At 43.5% G+C, this 19632-nt stretch overlaps 1 protein-coding gene across 1 annotated transcript in view; it reads right to left on the bottom strand.

Annotated features, from left to right (window-relative positions):
* MGAT5B (alpha-1,6-mannosylglycoprotein 6-beta-N-acetylglucosaminyltransferase B) overlaps positions 1 to 19632 on the bottom strand; it is a 168812-nt gene that overhangs the window by 94243 nt on the left and 54937 nt on the right. The window contains exon 3 of the mRNA XM_028717043.2: positions 2910 to 3054. Within this exon, the coding sequence (XP_028572876.2) occupies positions 2910 to 3054 (145 nt within the window). The remainder of the gene's footprint in view (positions 1 to 2909; positions 3055 to 19632) is intronic.

Here is a 19632-nt window from a genome sequence, read left to right as displayed (position 1 = left end):
ACGTCCAACACGTGATGTTGCATGACATTGTGAGATTGCTGCTGGATATTGAGAGGGCTGAGCTCCTCCTTAAAACTTTGGGGGTCTAAAGTTCCTCTGCCCCCAGAGCTGGCGCCCCTGCCAAGGAGACCTTTGATCTAGGGGCCAACAAGCTTTCAGATGGAGAAAAGTGTGGCTAGTGGGGTGAGGAGGAGGAGGAGAAGAATTTGCCAAAGCAAACCTGCAGTCAACTGAATACTCTGCCACCCAGTTATTTGCTACTAACTTAATCAAAGCTTAACTTCAAAGCAGATTGCTGCTGCATTATAGAGGAAATTGGCAGCTCTCTCTTTCAAAAGCAGGCTTGGACCATTGAACTGGAATGAAGCCAAAGACCAGGGGCTTATTAAGTCCTTTGCTTCTTATTGGGGCTTAGAAGAAGTAATGGTGTGCAGATATCTCTCTGTACTACAACCCCTGCAGGGAAAAGAAAATAAGATAATTGGGAAGGAGCAAGACTGGGCACCACCATCGATTTCAGCTGCATAGTCCAGATAAAAAGCGGCTTAGCACCTTTGGAGCTCTCAATGGTGCTGTATTGTATCATACAGCAATGCAATTTTCAGCACTTTCCGTGTGTGTGTGTGTGTGTGTGTGTGTGCTACAACCAAAATGCATTAACTTCATAAAACCTTCTCATACGTTATTGATGTCCAATAGCTGCTAAATATTCAATGTCTCAACGCCTGAAGTCAATTTTGACTTCCAATATTTGATAGACTATGCATGTTATTTAATATCTATTTGGTGATTGATTGTATTAATATTTGACCTTCAGTCATTCCTAACCTATATTCTATAGCCGACAGCAAGAGCATTTGATATTCTGCATATAATATGCACATTCAGGAGCAATTCCATACACTTTTACCAGGGAATGATTCCAGTGGGGTTTACGTCTTATTAGACTTGCACAGGATTGTGTTGTCATCCTGGCTGGTTTGAGTTATTCCAGAGTGAGGCTTGAAGAGCTACAAAAACCTGCAAAATCTGTATCACCTGAGACCTTGGAAAGACAGGAAATTAGCATGAGTATCACCTCTAAGTCTCTGAAAGCCTATTCAGAGGCAGTTTTAGGGTAGCATGGCCAGTTCAGCAGCACCAGGTACCAGAGCTGCAGGGGGCGCTGCAACAACGATGTAGAGTGGAGCATAAGAGACACGGGGTGCCATATTCTAGCATTTCACAGGCTAAAATTTGAGAGCCCAAAGTCTGCCACTGGCCTGTTGACCTCCCACCTGGAAAGGTTTTTGCTTCATTTAAATTCCAGTGAAATTGAGTATGACAGGATAGTTGTGAAAAAAGAAAGACCCATTAATTTTATTGAGGTCACTTCAGCCCAACTAACTTTCTTCAGATTGGAGCCACTGTTTGTTCACAGCCTAAGTAAGCAAGGGAAATTTATTGTCTGAATACACAAAATACTTTGAAGTGGATAATGAGCGAGAAAGAGAGGGGAGGGAGTTTGTTTGTTTGTTACTAGATGATTGTGGTGTTAATTACTTTGGATATTAACTTTGTTCCATGACAGTGCCCAACTTTTTTGTTCTTTAAAAAATGTTGTTTCCATTGTTAACAATTGCACAGTCATCAGAAACTAACCATGCACACTCTCAAGAGCTAGATCAAGTTGAAATCAAATTAAAAGCTCTACATTTCAAAACACGCAGTCAATCCATCATACAAATTAACTGACGTTGTTAGCCTTAGTAAAAACTGAGTTGCACTTCCAGTCATTATTTTAAAACCAATCATTTATGTGGAGGTAATTAGTCATTTTATGGTGCCTACAGAATTTCTGATTCCATTCCTTATGGAGATGCTGTTTGATAGTAACTTATTAAAGGGTATTTACCTCCCTACCCACACAGTCCGCTGCTGATTCTTGGATCAGATTCCCCCGGATAAATAATTTATTTAACTGGATTGCTCAAGATCAAGCCTGTGATTGAAGCTCAAAACCCTCCACTCTCTAATACTAAATGGCAATAGGAAAACCCACAATTGAAAACCTAGTGCTATTGAAGAGAGTTGCCCACTGGAGAAATAGACCTTACAATTAACATTAATGATACAGTAGCTGTTGCACCACTCACCAGTGCTCTTGGCCCTTCTCCATCACTTGCAGGGAGCAATACTGAAACCTTGCTTGCTAAGCAGGGTGGACCATTAACCATGAAGGTAATGTCTGGTTCTCCAGTTAAAAAATAGCAACCCATCTAACAATTTAAGCCAGGGACAGGGAATCGATGGTCTTCCAGGTGTTATTGGCCTCTAGCCAGCGGTGTGCAGTCAGTGGACTAGAGGGACTAGGCTAATCCCCTAAATGTTCCCCTGGAACCTCCTTCCCAAAGCCCGGAAAGCTTCTGCCCGGCTTAGAGAGGGAGGCACAATGCTCTAATGGGTCCAAGAGCTCTCCTGCCTCCTTCCCAAAGCCCAGGAAGCTTCTGTCTGGTTTAAGGAGGGAGGTGAGATGTTCACTTCTGTGACCCTCCCTGCCCCACCCTCGCAAGCAGGTGGCTCTGGCCCTAACTGTTCTCCTTTGAAAAATTTCACCACATGCCACTGCCTCCAGCTCCCATTAGCCCCAACAAGAACAGCCAACAGTAAGAGATTGTGGAAGTTGTAGCCCAAGAACGCCAGTAGGGCCACAAATTGACCACTCCTGAATTAAGCTATATTCCTGAACCCATAATATGCCATCAGAATCAAAGAGCTGAGGAATCGGAGCATGCAACAGCTGGAGTAATAAGTCCATATGAACTCCATATGCAGATCTGGGTCTCACCCACTTCTTGGATCCAGGAAAAGAGGAACCTGTATCAATGAATGCTTCAGGCCAATGTTTCATATCTACTGGTACTACTAACCTGTCCATAGGGAAATGTGTCTCCTCCCCTTTCCGGAAGTCCGTGCTATTCTCCAGCCTGGCTAGCACATCCATCCTCTTCACCATCATCTCCAGCATGTCACTCATCTTCCGCAGCACCCCTCTGGACTCCAGAGCACCCATCACTGCAGCCAAACAAAAAAGCAAGAGGAAAGGATGGTAAGGACATTCTGCAGTGGTCCTCAGGAGGCAGCAGAAAAGCGTTCAGACAGGTGTGTGAAGTCGAAAGGCAATAATTGATTTTATAGTGAAAAGGATCATAGTGGGGTGTGCAGTATTGCTTGAATAACGTAATACTTTCCAGCAGGCTGCATCCAGCTAAGTGACACTTTTGTGCACTTGGGGTGTGCGTGGTCCAAATGAGTACAGTGGTACCTCAGGTTACAGATGCTTCAGGTTACAGACTCTGCTAACCCAGAAACAGTACCTTGGGTTAAGAACTTTGCTTCTGGACGAGAACAGAAATCGTGCGGTACCTCAGGTTAAGAACAGTTTCAGGTTAAGATCAGGCCTCCAGAATGAATTAAGTTCTTAACCCGAGGTACCACTATAAAAAATCCCTGTTCACGTTGATTAACTTCAACAGGTTTACTCTGAGTATGTCTAGTGCTATATATAATATTGTATATTCTATTCTATTCTATTCTATTCTATTCTATTCTATTCTATTCTATTCTATTTTCACAACATAAATAATATAAATGATTCAGTATATCTACCATTTAGGCTGCAATCCCAGTGTACATGCACCTCGGTGTAAGTCCCATTGAATTCCCTGGGAGTTACCTCTGAGTAAACATGCTGTGGAGTGCATTGTAGAGGTTATCAGCTTCCATCACATAATGTGTCTGTACTAAGAGCCTTTAGCACAATGGTTGAATATCAGTTCCCATTAACTCAAGGGTGAGTTGGGAGTAAATGCACCGATACACTCAGGCACTACATTGCATGAAGATAAGGTGTCATCTGCCATGTTTTATGCTGACCCCGCTTTTTAAAAAAAATGCTGACCCTACCATTTTATGCTGACTCTACCATTTTTAAAAAACAAAACCCTGCCCTTTAAACACTGGGGTGACCTGGTGAGTCACCCTGAAGCTACACCTATTGCCTTTTATTTTCTGTCTTTTGATAATGCACAAGAGACCTTATGATGAGGTTAGAGGGCAGAGAATTAGTTCCTATTGCATAATGCTAATACTCGTTAAACTTATCATTCCGCTGTCATAGACTCCTTTTAAAGAAGGTACCACACATTTTCATTTACACAGCAGCAGGGGTTAGAGCCTGCTGAAAAGCAAACTGACACAGTTATGTGACACATATTTTGTAGCACAAAACACAGATCTGCAACCAGGAACTGAATTTCTGGATATCCCAATACTTCAGGATTAGGAAAGAATCTCATTCAGTCCACAGTTTTATTCTATCCTCATAACACTGACAACTTTATGGCGAACATGTGCATCTTACAACTTGCTTATTGAATCAATATTCAGAGGCATTTCGAATCTCTAGGTTGTTATCTACATGACCCTGAACACCAGTTGCTGTTTCCCCGCCCTGGGAAGACTCCTGTGCCATTAACAGCTACCTGACAAGCAAAGCAAACATTCACCAAGTTACAATTGTCTTGGAGTACATATACAATGGCAAGGAAGTATATCATGGATTTTGATGTATTTTAATGTGTTGATTGCATTTGAAATGTACTTGCTCTGGTATGAACCACACTGGAATAATCAAACAGTGGTATAAGAATATCATTGGATTTGTGTATTTCCTCCATGAAGCACAGGAACCCTATCATAGAATCATAGAATCATAGAATCATAGAGTTGGAAGAGACCACAAGGGCCATCGAGTCCAACCCCCTGCCAAGCAGGAAACACCATCAGAGCACTCCTGACATATGGTTGTCAAGCCTCTGCTTAAAGACCTCCAAAGAAGGAGACTCCACCACACTCCTTGGCAGCAAATTCCACTGTCGAACAGTAAGAATCAGTAAGAATCTTGGCTATCCTATCATAAATAGAGACTTGTGGAATCATTCAGCTAAACCTTCTCACTAACTATTTTGATTCATGTAGAAGGCAATTCACTACAAAGCTGAACTCCACTCACCAGGGATAACAGCCCTGTTTTTGTTTACATTGTCACTTTTCCTGGGTAGAGAGGTTTTGCTAGGGTTGCCAACTTATTTGTGAGCTCTGCTCCAGTGCCTTTAAGAGCAGCCTGATGTGCAAAAATTAAGCAGGTGACTTTCCCCTATCACTTTATAAACAAGCAAATGGGGTGGGCGGAAGTCACCTCCTTAATTTCTGTATTTCCAGCTGCTCCTGAAGGCACTGTTGCTCCCCCATATGGAATCAGGATGCCATACACCACAATATGAAACATAATTAACTATTTAACTGCCAGATTCCATTTCATTCTTCCATGCAGGTATTCTGCCTCACTACCTAGTCCTCTTCCACTCTGGCTTCAAGCCTTGGGTTTGTTAAAAAAACGGTTCCCTGTTCTGCCTTGCCAAAGCATCTTAGAGATGTGCTGAGGAAGCCCTGACAGCTTCAGCATCACATACCTTGGCAGTAAACCTCATGAGGAGCCAGCAGCTCTAGCACTGCCCAAGGATGAGCTGGTAAGATGTAAGAGATTTTGTTTTAGGTAGACCTCTTGTCACTCAGATGCCTCAGGGGTGTGTATACCATCAGAAGAAGAAGAAGAGTTTGGATTTGATATCCCACTTTATCACTACTCTAAGGAGTCTCAAAGTGGCTAACAATCTCCTTTCCCTTCCTCCCCCACAACAAACACTCTGTGAGGTGAGTGGGACTGAGAGACTTCAAACAAGTGTGACTGGCCCAAGGTCACACTGCATGTGGAGGAGCGGAGACGTGAACCCGGTTCCCCAGATTACGAGACTACTGCTCTTAACCACTATACCACACTGGTAGATTTTTCTCTCTCTATCCCTCCACACTGCTTGATGTGACCTAATTATCTGGAAACTAAATAAAGTGAAGCAGGCCAAATTCAAACCAAATGAAGCCAAATGATGATGATGATGATGATTAATTTATTTATACCCCACCCATCTGGCTGAGTTTCCCCAGCCACTCTGGGAGGCTCCCAATCGAGTGTTAAAAACAATACAGCATTAAATATTAAAAACTTCTCTAAACAGGGCTGCCTTCAGATGTCTTTTAAAAATAAGATAGCTGCTTATTTCCTTGACATCTGATGGGAGGGTGTTCCACAGGGCGGGTGCCACTACCGAGAAGGCCCTCTGTCTGGTTCCCTGTAACCTCACTTCTTGCAATGAGGGATCCGCCAGAAGGCCCTTGGTGCTGGACCTCAGTGTCCGGGCTGAACGATGGGGGTGGAGACTCTCTTTCAGGTATACAGGACCGAGGCCGTTTAGGGCTTTAAAGGTCAGCACCAACACTCTGAATTGTGCTCGGAAATGTGCTGGGAGCCAATGCAGATCTCTCAGGACCGGTGTTATGTGGTCCCAGCGGCCACTCCCAGTCACCAGTCTAGCTGCCACATTCTGGATTAATTGCAGTTTCCGGGTCACCTTCAAAGAGTTGCATACAATTAATGAAGTAAAAGAAGAGAGGTGTGAAAATCAACCCACTTTACACCCTGGCCTCAATATGCTACATATACGGCAGTGCTTCCAGAGGCGAATTTAGGGCAGCGTGGCTGGTTCCGCTGCACTGGGCACTGAGCCTAGGGAGCGCCACAGAGTGCCTCAGCTATGATGTAGTGAATTGAGCAGGAAATAAGTTGAGAGGTGGGTAGTGGGCTCTGAATTTTGGCTTCCCACAGGACACTGCTGAAATAAGAAAGACCCAAGTCTACTCCTGGTGTTCCCAACCAAGTATGTTCTATTCCCTTTCATATGCAATCTGTTCATAGGGATGGAGGAGAAATACAACTCAATTCACAGTTAAACTCAAGTATCTTCTGCCACAAGGATTGGGGACTGGTGGCCCTCCAGGTGTTGTTAGACTCCAACTCCTATCAGCCCTGGCCAGCGTGGCCAATGACCAGGGATGCTAGGAGTCCTACAACCAAAGGTTCCTTGTCTGTGTTCTCACACATATTTTCATACCAAACATCATTTTGATGCCTCGCTCCCTATTAGGGGTGGGGAGGTGTATACCATCCAGCAATGTTACATGCTAAGGCAAAAAAAACCACAACCTTCATTTTGAACTTATGGAAACTTAAAGGGAGTTGCTCACACCCAACCAGATTGCTGTCCCAAGTGGTTTGGTATCTAGTCGATACGTAGGTCACAAAATGTGCCTTACAGGCAATGCACAGCCTGCAGGCCGCATGTTGCCCACCTCTGCCATAAATCAGCTTCGAGATGGAAGATTTCTCATATTCTCTAACTTCAAGGTTAATCAGAGCAGTTTCGTTTGCTGGGAAAGACAAGCAAGCACCAATCCTCGGAGACTTGCATGGAGAACAGGCCACCACGTTGTGCTTATGTGGGCTTTAATATATTGTATTTCCAGTATATATACAACACAAACCCATTACCAGTAGAACTTCCCCAAGGGACACTAGCAACTTGCAGCTCTCAGCATTGCAAAGACCTGCTCCAGGCTATGTCCTTGTTCATACATCATTTGTAAAATCACACATTCACTTTCTGCTCCAGACTCTCTTTAGCTGGCATATGGCAGTGATGTATGATGCAGAAGTGACACCATTAAATTATCTGAATCCCAGGTAGAACTTTTTGTATGTTATATAAACAATAACTGCTGAAAGAAATGAACACGGTGGTTGGAACTGCACAAAATACGCACTCTCAATAGCAAAATAATTCACTCCATGCCAGGCATGTACTTGCATATACAAACACTACATTTCTCAGACGCGGTCAAGGCACAGAGGTGGGGGGGGGGGGAGGCAGGAGCAATGGCGGATGGCTGCAGAAGAAAGCATTATTACATTCATATTTCACCTTTACTCCAAGGAGCTCAAGCTGCTGTACATCGGTGTTCCTCAACCTTGCGTCCCTAGGTGTTGTTGGACTGCAACTCCCATCCATCTCCAGTCAGCTTAGTCAATGGTAAGGGATGATAGGAGTTGTAGTCCAACAACATCTGAGGACCCAAGGTTGAAGGACACGGGTATACATAGTTCTCCATGCTCAACCATACCCCTTTTATGCTTATGACAAGCTTGTAAAGTAGACTATGTTCTTATTCTCGCAAAGGTAGTCACTGGTCCAAGGTCACCCAGGGAGCTTCTTGCGATCTGAACCGGGTCCAACACTACACTACTCTGAACACTGCACTGCATCTACACCTCACCTCTTCTCTCCTTACCTGCTCACCTGCTCCTACCCTAAACCCTTGTGGAATAGGATTCAGGGCAGAGTGAAACGGTCCTGTCCACCTCCATGAATGCAAGCACCTCTCTTTTCTCCATAGAGATTTTTAGAGCCATATCAATCCCATAAACGCAAGTATTCCATGATCAGATTGATACAACAAACTTATCAATTCTATACCAGTTATAATTTGGGGGTAGTTATATGGTTGCTACTTAGATTCATAATATGTGACACCTATATCATACCCCTCAATTGCCCTGATTAAATTGGGACATCCTGTTTTGGGGGGCACCATGTGCTCAGCATGGCACCCCCAAATGCACAAGATTGCAACCTCACATGGGTCCCGTGACTTGTGCAGGAGCGCAGCTGGGAAGATGCATGTCCCAGCTTCCGGCTTCAACATATTGGAGGGTGTGTTATATAAAGAGGCAGTTGCCTGTAGCCTTCAACTGAAAAACCCAACCAAGAATCAAGTCAGGACTTCCAGTTCATGGGTGTGCTCTCATTCATTGCAGTGGCTGGAAGAGGGAAGGCCAGTTCCCCACTGGCCCTTAAAAATAAAGGGAAAAAGAAGAGACCACCACCCCTTGTAGTTACTGTGCAAGTCAAACCTGAGCCATCTAAATCATTGGCATTGAAAACAGATACCAGAGCTATCCTTGGAGAGCTTTTTGGAGACCGAGAGAGGCTGAGTCCTTGCTTCCTTTGCAGAGCATGGAGCAAAGCATTTCATCCTGTTCTCAAAGCAATGAAGTAGTTAGATACACTAGCATCATTGCCCACAGGATACTCCTAGAGATTGAGGGAGGGGGAATATGCTTGGGCTGCTTCTCGCTGCAATTCCACCCAACCCAATGCTTCCAAACTTGCTTTGTGCATTTGAACACAACTCCCAATCAGATGCCATGCTTCTTCAGATTTGGCAAAGGACTTTTGGTGTGCAAAAAGTGTGCAAAACATTGTAAATGTTGTACAAAAGATGACTAGAAAATGTGCATCTTATGGATGTAAGTCAGACAGTGAGTAACAAATAGAGGATTGTGGCTGGATGCATTTAAAAGTGTGTATTTTATGTAAAAAATGTGTAGAAAATGTACACAATGAGACAGGACAGGACAGAATGCAACAGGATGGAGCACGCCTATGATCAAAAGGTGATGGAGTTGAGAAGGGCCATAGCTCAATGGCTGAGCATTTGCTTTGCATAAAGAAGGTCCCGGGTTCAGTCCTCACATCTCCAGGTAAGAGTGAGAGTGACCCTTGCCTGATACCCTGGGAAGCCACTGCTAGTCAGTGTAGACAATATGGAGCTAGGTGGACCGTGGACCAATAGGTCTAACTCAGTTCCTATGAGTTGCTCATCATCTCATTTCCATGTGCTCCTCCTACCCTGGGAGAACCCATAATACTGCTCCTTTGAGGCTATCACCAAGTTCCAATTTGCTTTTGGCAATTTTGTTATTTTGTGTTCAGAACCAGAGCATTCAAACACAGAAAAAAGCCCAGAGGATTTGAATAATCCATTCCTGTAGCCACACCTTTTTTGGAAAGCACTTTGGAGACTGGAATTGGCACTGTGCTCTGTGCTGGATTACAGAGGGAGAGCGAGCAAGCAAGCAGCTATTAATTATACAATAAACATGCATCCAGCTAAAAAGTGACTGCTCGCCTGAAGGGCTAAGCGCAGCCACTGCTTCTTTGCTGCCTCCTTTTGTGTCTATATTATAACCACCAAATCTGGACCCGTTCCCAGGTATTGGGGAATGAGAATAATAGTCCCCAGCAGGCAGAACATTCAAAAAAGTCCATGGAAACAGAATCAACTTGCAGCTGAGTAATTGAGGGTGACCCCCGACACTGTATTTTATTAAAGTTTCAGATCTGCCAAAATTTCTGCTGTGGGCTTTAGTGAGGACTCTGAGATTATGAAGAAATTCAGAAAAGGGGCTGACTAAGGAGAAGAGGAAGGCGGGGAGTCTGAATGGAAGAAGGGCACAGACACCAGGGAGCACCATAAAAATGCTGCAAGTGAGTTATTAAACTAATGAATGAACACCATAAAAGCCGAGCTGAACATTCCCCGGAAAATTGGTGTCTAATTGGTTGAGGAGATTTGCGCAATGCAAATTAGAAGGAAGATTCTTGTTAAATTTTCCACATTCCAGTTGGATAACATGCATGGACCATTTGTAAATGTCCTGCTATGGGAAGGGCATCTGCCTTAAATTCTATTTCAGAAAGGCTCCTTGCCTCTCCTGCATTTGCTTAGCAAGTGTGTCTGGCCCATTCATTGGATTTACCCATATGGGAATGCCTCATAATGAAGTCTACTGCATGTTGTTATCATGTTTTGATATGTGTTCAAAATATCAGTTGGTATTGATGAAGTGTAAGGAAAGACGGATTCTCATACTAAATTTCTTCGCTCGGGTGTCTTTGCGCACACAGTCACAACTACTGGACAAAGTACCAGTGAACATGTGGTACATGTCCAAAATTCTGCAGTGATTTCCGCAATAATGTATAGCACTGCACAGAAATAGTTGCAAAGAGGGATTGGCATTTGTCTGACTCACATGACTGTGTACACGGGAATGGATTCTCATGGAGAAAATTTAGCCTGCTATGATGGTGTAAACCAGAAGCCAGAAAAAGACTGCATTGTGCTTTGAAAGCAGTACAGGAAGTATGGCCTACACCACTGGTTCCCAACCTTTTTTTGACCATGCCCCACCTAAGCATTTCTAAAATCCTGATGCCCCCCCCCATGACATATAATTCTTATTATTCAAAAAGTGAACTCCTTTTCACGTGGAGGAAGTCTAAAAGGCCATTCATTGTTAATAACTCATTCTCGAATTGCCCCCCCTTAAAAAACAAATTGCCCCCCCCCCGTATGGCATGTGCCCCATGCTGGGAGCCATGGGTCTACACAGAGGCAGCCATTATTTCTATGTACAAATCCCCCTGAGAGTGATGGAATGTCATCCTATCCTGTGGCTTTGAGGGGAATTTGCTGTCTTGCATTGCATTGCTGTATTGTGTGGGGTGGCAAAGAGCACCCCCCTCAACAGCTGCTCCACGGTGTCCACCTGTTTTAAAAAGTTTGAAGGAAATAATATCTTTTACAGAAACAGAGGCTGTGCCGCAACCCTTAAATGACCTTGTAAACACCTTTATTTATTTTTTACCTCTGTGTTTTTCATGCCAAATTTTGAAGACTTAAATATACACAACAGTGGGTTGAGATGGCTTTAATATCAACCCTGTTTGACACTTGGACAGAGCAGTTTTTAATGGGCCTGTCCATTCATAACTCATCTCCAGGGGCTTGGATGATAAAGGAGACCCTCCTCGACTCACACTAGATATGGACTTGCTGGACTGAGGGTTCAGGCTCTGGGAAAAGTCTCACATAGGGAGTGGAGGGGCAAGGAAAGTAATTTTGTCACAGGAGCAGAAATGGAAGAGTATCTCCTTGCTGACTGCTCTTAGGGTCAAGGGTTAAGTTGAACTTAAAGTTCTTTTGTTAGACTTTTCAGCACAAAATTGGTGAGGTGAGCAGTACTGAAACTGACCCCAAAGAACTTTTGGCGCTGGGTTGCCTCCACCACCCCACTCCTCATGAAGCCCCCTGGGAATGATATAGCCTAGTTCCCATAGTACTTATGGGAAATAAAATGGCAGCCTCTAGCAGCAGCAGCAGCTGTTGCAAGACCCCAGCTTGTCCCCAACAAAACACCCAGTTGTACCCCTCATGTCACTGCTTGTGAAGGGCAAACTGAAATGGAGGAAAGAAGATTTTGATTCAGCCCTAAGTCACACTGACACACTCAAGGACCCATAAAACTTGAATCCATGGCCAGGCCTTACACTTATACTATGGGTAGGCAAACTAAGGCCCGGGGGCCAGATCCGGCCAGTCGCTTTCTAAATCTGGCCCGCGGATGGCCCGGGAATCAGCGTGTTTTTACATGAGTAGAAGGTGTCCTTTTATTTAAAATGCATCTCTGGGTTATTTGTGGGGCATAGGAATTCGTTCATATATTTTTTTTCTAAATATAGTCCAGCCCCCCACATTGTCTGAGGGACAGTGGACCAGCCCCCTGCTGAAAAAGTTTGCTGACCCCTGACTTATACTGTGCAAGAAAACACCAAGCACATCTCTTCCAGCCACAGAAACAGGGGCAACCAAACCTCTATGCTTGCTTCCTAAAATCCTGTAAATTTAGGCTTTTGTCTTTTCCCCAAAGACAATCTTGCTTGCTATAGCAAATCACCCACGTTGCACTGCATAGTCAGAAAATTGATTTGTTCCTTTAAATAAAATTATACCAAAAGGAAATGTTTAAAAAAACAAAAACCTGACTCCATCCTTTTGCTCAATTTTTTTCCTTTCATGGATCATTTTCCATGCTAGAGACTGGGGGTGGTGGAGGTGGACCACATTATCACCTGCCGTTCCCAGCAGAGAGGTGCAGCTTTTCTCTTGCAGGAATTCTCTGTGCTCACTCGCTCGCTCGCTCTCATTCTCTCTCTCTGTATTTCCCCCCAGGGGCTTATGAAGAATAACAAGAGATCTATGACAAATTTGGCAACAATTATTATGGCATCTTTCAGAAAGTTTGCTGTTGCTGATTGCATAATTTGATGCAAGTCTTTGATATTATGCTGAAGCTAGAATTAAGTTGTCCTAAACCGAGAGCCGATTTCTGGACACCTGCAGAACGAGAGCTCAGTTAACTGAAAATTAGTAAAGAGACAGTGAGGGTGGGATATGGGGCTGAGAGAGAGAGAGAGAGATGGGGGGGGAGCTTTTCCTACCCCAGTTAGTGTGGGATGTAACATCACTGAAGCAGTCAAATACAACATTTCCTGTTTGTCCAGAGAATGGACACACAGGGAAATGTTGCTCCAGCCAGGAGAACTTCCTGTCACACCTGGTCTGGAGCATCTTCCACCTGCATGTAACCAGGTAGATGGGTGTGACCCTGGCAGATCCTACACAGTGAATGAAGAGACCACACCAAGACCTCAAGGGTACGGATGTGAACAACATGCACACAGATTTCCCCAGAGAGATTCTACCTGGCCTATGGCATGACCTCACCCATGTAGAAAGAGCATTGGCTAGAAATGGCCCAATTTTAAATGAGAAGATACAATAATGGAGAAATCAAAAGCAAAAGTAGACATCTGAGAGAGCACCACTAATTAAGCTGGGTTAGGGGGGAAATCTCCTAATGAATATGGATAATAAACATGGGTAGGCAAGAAAATACAAGTAAAAACCATGCATGAAATTAATTGGAGTTTGCTGAAGAATGACAGCTTTCCCCCCATGAAAGGCAGCTGCTCTTTAAGACAATTAATGAATAGGGCAGAGATTTTCATATGGTACTTTGAAATAATGACCATAATCAATCACCTCTCACTATCTCAGGAGATGCGGCAGCAAACACGGAGGAGGTTTGAGGCAGCTACTTATGAAGCTGCAGAGAGGCACAGAGCTAAGTAATTAGAAGTAATAGGATGAAAGAAAAACTGGATGGAGACAACTCCAGAACCCAATGCTTTATTGAAATATGTGGCATTTTTCTCAGGGAAGAAGAGAAGTAGGGTGGGAAAGAACCCAAATCTCCTCTTATCTGAATCCGCTCTGCTGAGACAAAATTCTCAGCACTCAACATTTCCTATAACAGATTAATTCAGACACTTCAACATATAGTGTACCATGAGGAGATAATAGGAAAAGCTTACATGCACCATGCATATAATCAGCCTGTTAATGGAGGAACTGATATTGTAATTTGCACGACTTCAGGTCCCATGGGGAATCTGTTCCTAGCTCCATGTTAGAGCATCTGCAGATGTTCCCAAATTCAATCCCCAGCATCCCCTGGTAGTGCTGGGAGAGGCCTCCTGTCTGAAATCCTGGAGAGCTGCAGCCAATCAGAGTAGACAATACTGAGCTAGATGCACCAATGGACAGACTCGGTATAAGATAGATTTGCATGTTCCAATACAAAAATAAAATATGACATATATTTCCTTTTTAAAGCAAGCATCAGACACTACCCGAAGATATCCATCCAGTGAACCTTGGGGTGGGGAGATTAGCAGCATTCAACTTTCAACACTGAAAAGTAGCAGGTGTATGGTAGAGGAGAGATACTAGCAGCTCCCAGTTCCATATGGGAAGCAGAAAGGCTACCTGCCTCCAAACCTGCTGGCCTCCGGAAGCATCCCTGTCTCATAAAGCAGTTCCCAGTGAAACTGTACAATGAGGCTGCAGGAAAATGCCCACTGATATCCAGGGTTCTGCTCATGTAAGGAGGATGGGCAGAGCCAGAGCAGGCCTATGAGTGGCTCTGACCAGCACCAGACCAATATCTCAGCTCTTGATCTCAGCTACTGCACAATTTCCTGGTTGCCTGGGATCTTCATTTCAGCGCATCGCATGTCCATGTTGCCCTTCCTCAAGGGACCTCATTTTTTGACAAAAACAACCCTGTAGGGTGGATTGCAAGGGATGCGGGTGGCGCTATGGTCTAAACCAAAGAGCCTAGGGCTTGCAGATCAGAAGGTCAGCGGTTCAATCCTCACGATGGGGTGAGCTCCCGTTGCTCGGTCCCTGCTCCTGCCAACCTAGCAGTTCGAAAGCACATCAAAGTGCAAGTAGATAAATAGGTACTGCTCCAGCGGGAAGGTAAACAGCATTTTGGTGCGCTGCTCTGGTTCGCCAAAAGCAGCTTAGTCATGCTGGCCACATGACCCGGAAGCTGTCTGCGGACAAATGCTGGCTCCTTCGGCCAGTAAAGCAAGTTGAGCGCTGCAGCCCCAGAGTCGTCTGTGACTGGACCTAACAGTCAGGGGTCCCTTTACCTAGGGTGGGTTGCACTGAGAAAAAAATAAGTTGCTCAAGACCATCCAGTGAACTTCATGATTAAGAGAATATTGAAACCTGGGTCTTTTACATCCATCCAACCATCCATCACCACAACAAGCTATCTTTACTACCAGCACACAGCTTGGTTATTCTTGGGTTCTGAATCTCCAAGTGGAGATTCAGGATGGTACTGTATTGTACATCCTACTGATGGGAACTCCACCCCTCCACCACTGTCTGTTTTGCACAGAAACCACCAGTTATTTCATCTAGAAAGCGAATTATTACACCACTGTGGCTTACAAACTCCATGTTTGTAAAATGCTGTTTGTCTTTGAATGGGACAATGTGATTGCAAAACACAGGCAGATACGACTGGCCAAGCACTCTGGGGGAAGGTGAAAATTTCTAAGATAGGTCTCTAATCAATCTAATTTAACATGGGTGGAGAATCATTCCAAACTGCAGCATCAGCAGCCTATTCCAATGAAAAATGCGTCTTCTGAGCCTCTTTGAAATATGGATAGCTCTTTAGCAGAAGTTCATTCCACCTATTAATTCCACGCCATTGCTAATTGTGGCCATCTTTGATGCTTCAGAGGAAGAAAACAACTCATCTGGTAATGAAGGGAGGAGAAGGAAGAACAGCCACCTTTCTAATCCCAACAGACCTCTGTAGCTTGAAAAGGATCCATAGCCAGTTATTATTTTAAGCTTTGCAGGGTGTTAATGGACCCTCCCTCCAAAGGCAGATCTTTTAAAGAGGCCGCTCCTTGCCTTCATTTCAGAAATGAGATAACCGCATGAGTGCTGCAAGCACTGACCTTTTCTCTGAGTGGCATGACACATTATGCGAAGCTGTGAAAAAGCTGGGAGAGTGATCGGCACACCTTCTTTCCATACTTCTAGCTAATCAACAGGGGTGCAAGGGATGCCCAGTTTCCCTGTGGTGAGCTGAAGAACTTCCAAATGATTGACACAAGGAGGTGTGCATCTTTTCCCTTTCCATGATATTTGGACATACAAAAAGTAGAAGAACAAGTCACCTTCATATTAGTGATGTGCACTGGTTGCAGGAAAACGCCAAATTCCCAGGCAAAGTGGAATGCCTCAGAGAGATTTTGAGTTTGTCAGAGGTGAAGAATAATTAGTGAGGTGACACCAGTCAAAGCAGGACCCCTGAAGTGCTTTCTGATACCTCGGTGATCCATTTTTTTAAAAGAAAAATCCTACACACAAGCATCTGATGAAAGGGAAAGCAGGGGCATCTCAGTAAATTTTGTGGCCTGAGGTGAAAGATAAAATCGTGTTTTGCCCACCCGCATTTCACACACAGAGTCCAAACAGATTTGAAATTGAATCTTACTTTACCAGTGGAAACGGTATCCTCCATTGTACCTCAGGGCAGCAGGCTAGCTTTGAGGACTCGGGGGAATCATGTCGGGAGGGAGAACTTCTGCCATCCGCTACAATATTCTGCCTGAGGCAGCTGCCTCACTTTGCCTTGTCTTTGACCTTACTATAATGCCAGGGTGGGGTGATGGGGAAAAGCAGAACAAACACCAGATTGGGAGAGCTCCATTGTGAATTACAGGTCAAGTTCATAAAAGGAAGGAATTATGTTACCAGAAAATGAGGCCCTGTTAGTTCCCTGCATTCATTTTAAAGGTACCTTTAAAAAGCCCCTGGACCTATTTGTCTGCTTTCTGACAGGGTTCTTATCCATGGGCATATCCCACATAAATTATTACCCACAAGACTCTATGGCAGTTAAGTTATTCCTTTTCTACCACCACAAAACTGTAACAACAGCCCTTTGGGAAAGCCACTGCAGCTCAGCCTTCTGAATGGCTCAGATTCATGCCCTCAGAAGGAATGACATTGCCTACACATTTTATCAAATACCCATTATTGTTTTAGTTATGGGTTCTTTCTCTTTTCAAAAGCAAAAACTAAAAAAACACACTTTAAAATGAGCCCAGTACAAAAGCGCCTAATCCTATTTGCCTATCATTTGACAGGCTTTATCCACTATGGAAAGGATAGTACGCTTGCAAATTTCACCAGCTTCTGTCAAAAGTTTTAAAAATGATAGCCCTTTTTTAATTTTCTGATTGTGAATCAGGGGGAAGGAAAGAGAACTTAAAACAGTCTCCAAGCTGAATCGGGCCATTTACAACATGCCTTGGACCAAGGTGGGTCATTTTCCAAAGCATCAAATCAGGGTGCAAATTGAAACATGTACTTAGTTCACATCCCTTCAGCATAGCTACTTTTGCCACTTTTCAAAACATGCAAAGCCATTCTCTAACCCTGTTCATATATTGTGCCCTCCCTCTCTCCAAATTGCCTGTGGATCTATTAGCCCATATGAGTGACCTACTCACAGGAGCAGTATAATTAAATGAGATGGGAACCTGAGCAGTTATCCAAGGATTTCACATTTCTTCTGTCTGGTTTCCTACCTTTTACATGAGAGCTCTCCATCCATGTTAGGCACATAGGAAGGTGCCTTATACCTGCTTAGAATTAGTCCATTAAATAAAGATCTACTGGAAAGTAAAACTCCCAGGTGGTTATCGCCAATGGAAGCCAAAGAAGTGAAAAAACTTAATATGGAGTCTAAATGGCCAAAATACTGGGAAATTTTAGAGCAAGATGAGGGAAAAATCAAACTACAGAGCTATGAAAAATTGAAGTTTAAGGTACGAGACTGGCTTCATTGTCATCAAATAATGGAGGTGTTTAAACAGGACAGGAAAATTGGCTTCCAGATGGAGAGGTCAAAACTAGAAACAGAATTGTTAGAACCCAATACTAAGAATTTGTCAAGAATGTATAATTTGCTGTTGAAATGGAATACACAGGATGAAACGGTGAAATCAGCCATGATTAAATGGGCACAAGATATCGGTCATGACATCATGTTTGCTGACTGGGAACAGTTATGGACCACCGGTGTTAAGTTTACGGCATGTAATGCCTTAAGAGAAAACATTATGAAAATGATTTACATGACCCCAGTCAAGCTTGCAAAAATTTACCATTTGCCCAATAACAAATGCTGGAAATGTAATGAGACTGAAGGTACCTTTTATCACCTTTGGTGGACCTGCCCGAAGATTAAAGCCTTTGGGGAAATGATCTATAATGAAATTAAGAAAGTCCTTAAATGGACCTTTCCTAAGAAACCTGAGGCTTTTCTCCTGGGCATGGTTGGCCAATTGGTGTCAAGGAAGGATAGAACGTTTTTTATGTATGCTACTACAGCAGCAAGGATTCTTTTAGCAAAGTATTGGAAGACACAAGAACTACCCACGCTGGAAGAATGGCAGACGAAGGTGATTGACTACATGGGACTGGCAGAGATGACTGGCAGAATCCGTGACCAGGGGAAAGAGATAGTGGAAGAAGACTGGAAGAAATTTAAAATATATCTTAAAAATTGCTGTAAAATTGAGGAGTGTTAAGATGTTAAGGAATTAGGAAATAGAGAAGTGCAGCTGTAATCAATAAGTTAAAAAAGAACCTAAATGAAAGTGAATTGAATAATTAGTTAATTGGAGGAGTTGCTGAAGAAATATAAAACAAGGATGCAGAAAAGGGGAGGTATGGGGAAGTCCGGGAAGCAAGGTGCATGAAAATAAGATTATGAAATTATACATGTTTATATGTTTGTATGTTTGTGTATTGTGTATTGTTTGTTTTTATTATGTGTTTGGAAAACTAATAAAAAATTTATTTAAAAAAAAATAGAATTAGTCCATTAAGCCCAATATTGTCTACTCTGACTGTGCATGGCTCTTTATCTTCTCAGGTAGTCTTTCTCACTGCTGCTACCTGACCCTTTAAGTGAGAAGCTACTTGGGATCTTCTGCGTGCAAAAAAAAAAAAGCCAAACTACCTCTAAGCTGTTTTGCTACTATAGTTCAAAACCAAGACACTGACAGGGAGCCTGTCCTCCTCCTGCTTAATCAAAACAATGCATAGGCATCAAACCATCCCCACTGACATTTACAATGTAATTACACAATATTTCACTGTTGTTCTTAGCATGGGTGGCTTGCTTTTGTTTCTATTACAGGGAAATATTCTTGTTTACTTGTCCTGTAATAGCAAGCTGCTTTAACAGAAAGAAGGGAGTTTGTTCAGAGATGGAGTTATTGCTTGAGTCCACAAAGAATACCAGCTGAATTCATTATTGCACAAAAAAAGTTGGTGTACTAGGAGTTCCATCCCACCTCCGCAATTACAGCTAGCTCAGAAAATCATCCACAAAAATCCACTATTTTCTTGAAGAGGCAATTGCATCTGCTACATCAACTGGCTACCGTGCTTCTTATTTACAGCAGGATGGAAACTCAAAGTTTGTGTGAGCAACATTGTTTGCGTCTCGTCAGAGCAGCCCTGCTGGGTCCATTTAGATCAAGGTCTATAAAATCCAGCAAT

This window comes from Podarcis muralis, chromosome 2 (genome assembly GCF_964188315.1).
Source record: "Podarcis muralis chromosome 2, rPodMur119.hap1.1, whole genome shotgun sequence".
Lineage (NCBI taxonomy): Eukaryota > Metazoa > Chordata > Lepidosauria > Squamata > Lacertidae > Podarcis > Podarcis muralis.
The sequence above is the reverse complement of the archived record's forward strand: the minus strand, read 5'-3'. Positions and strand labels throughout refer to the sequence as shown.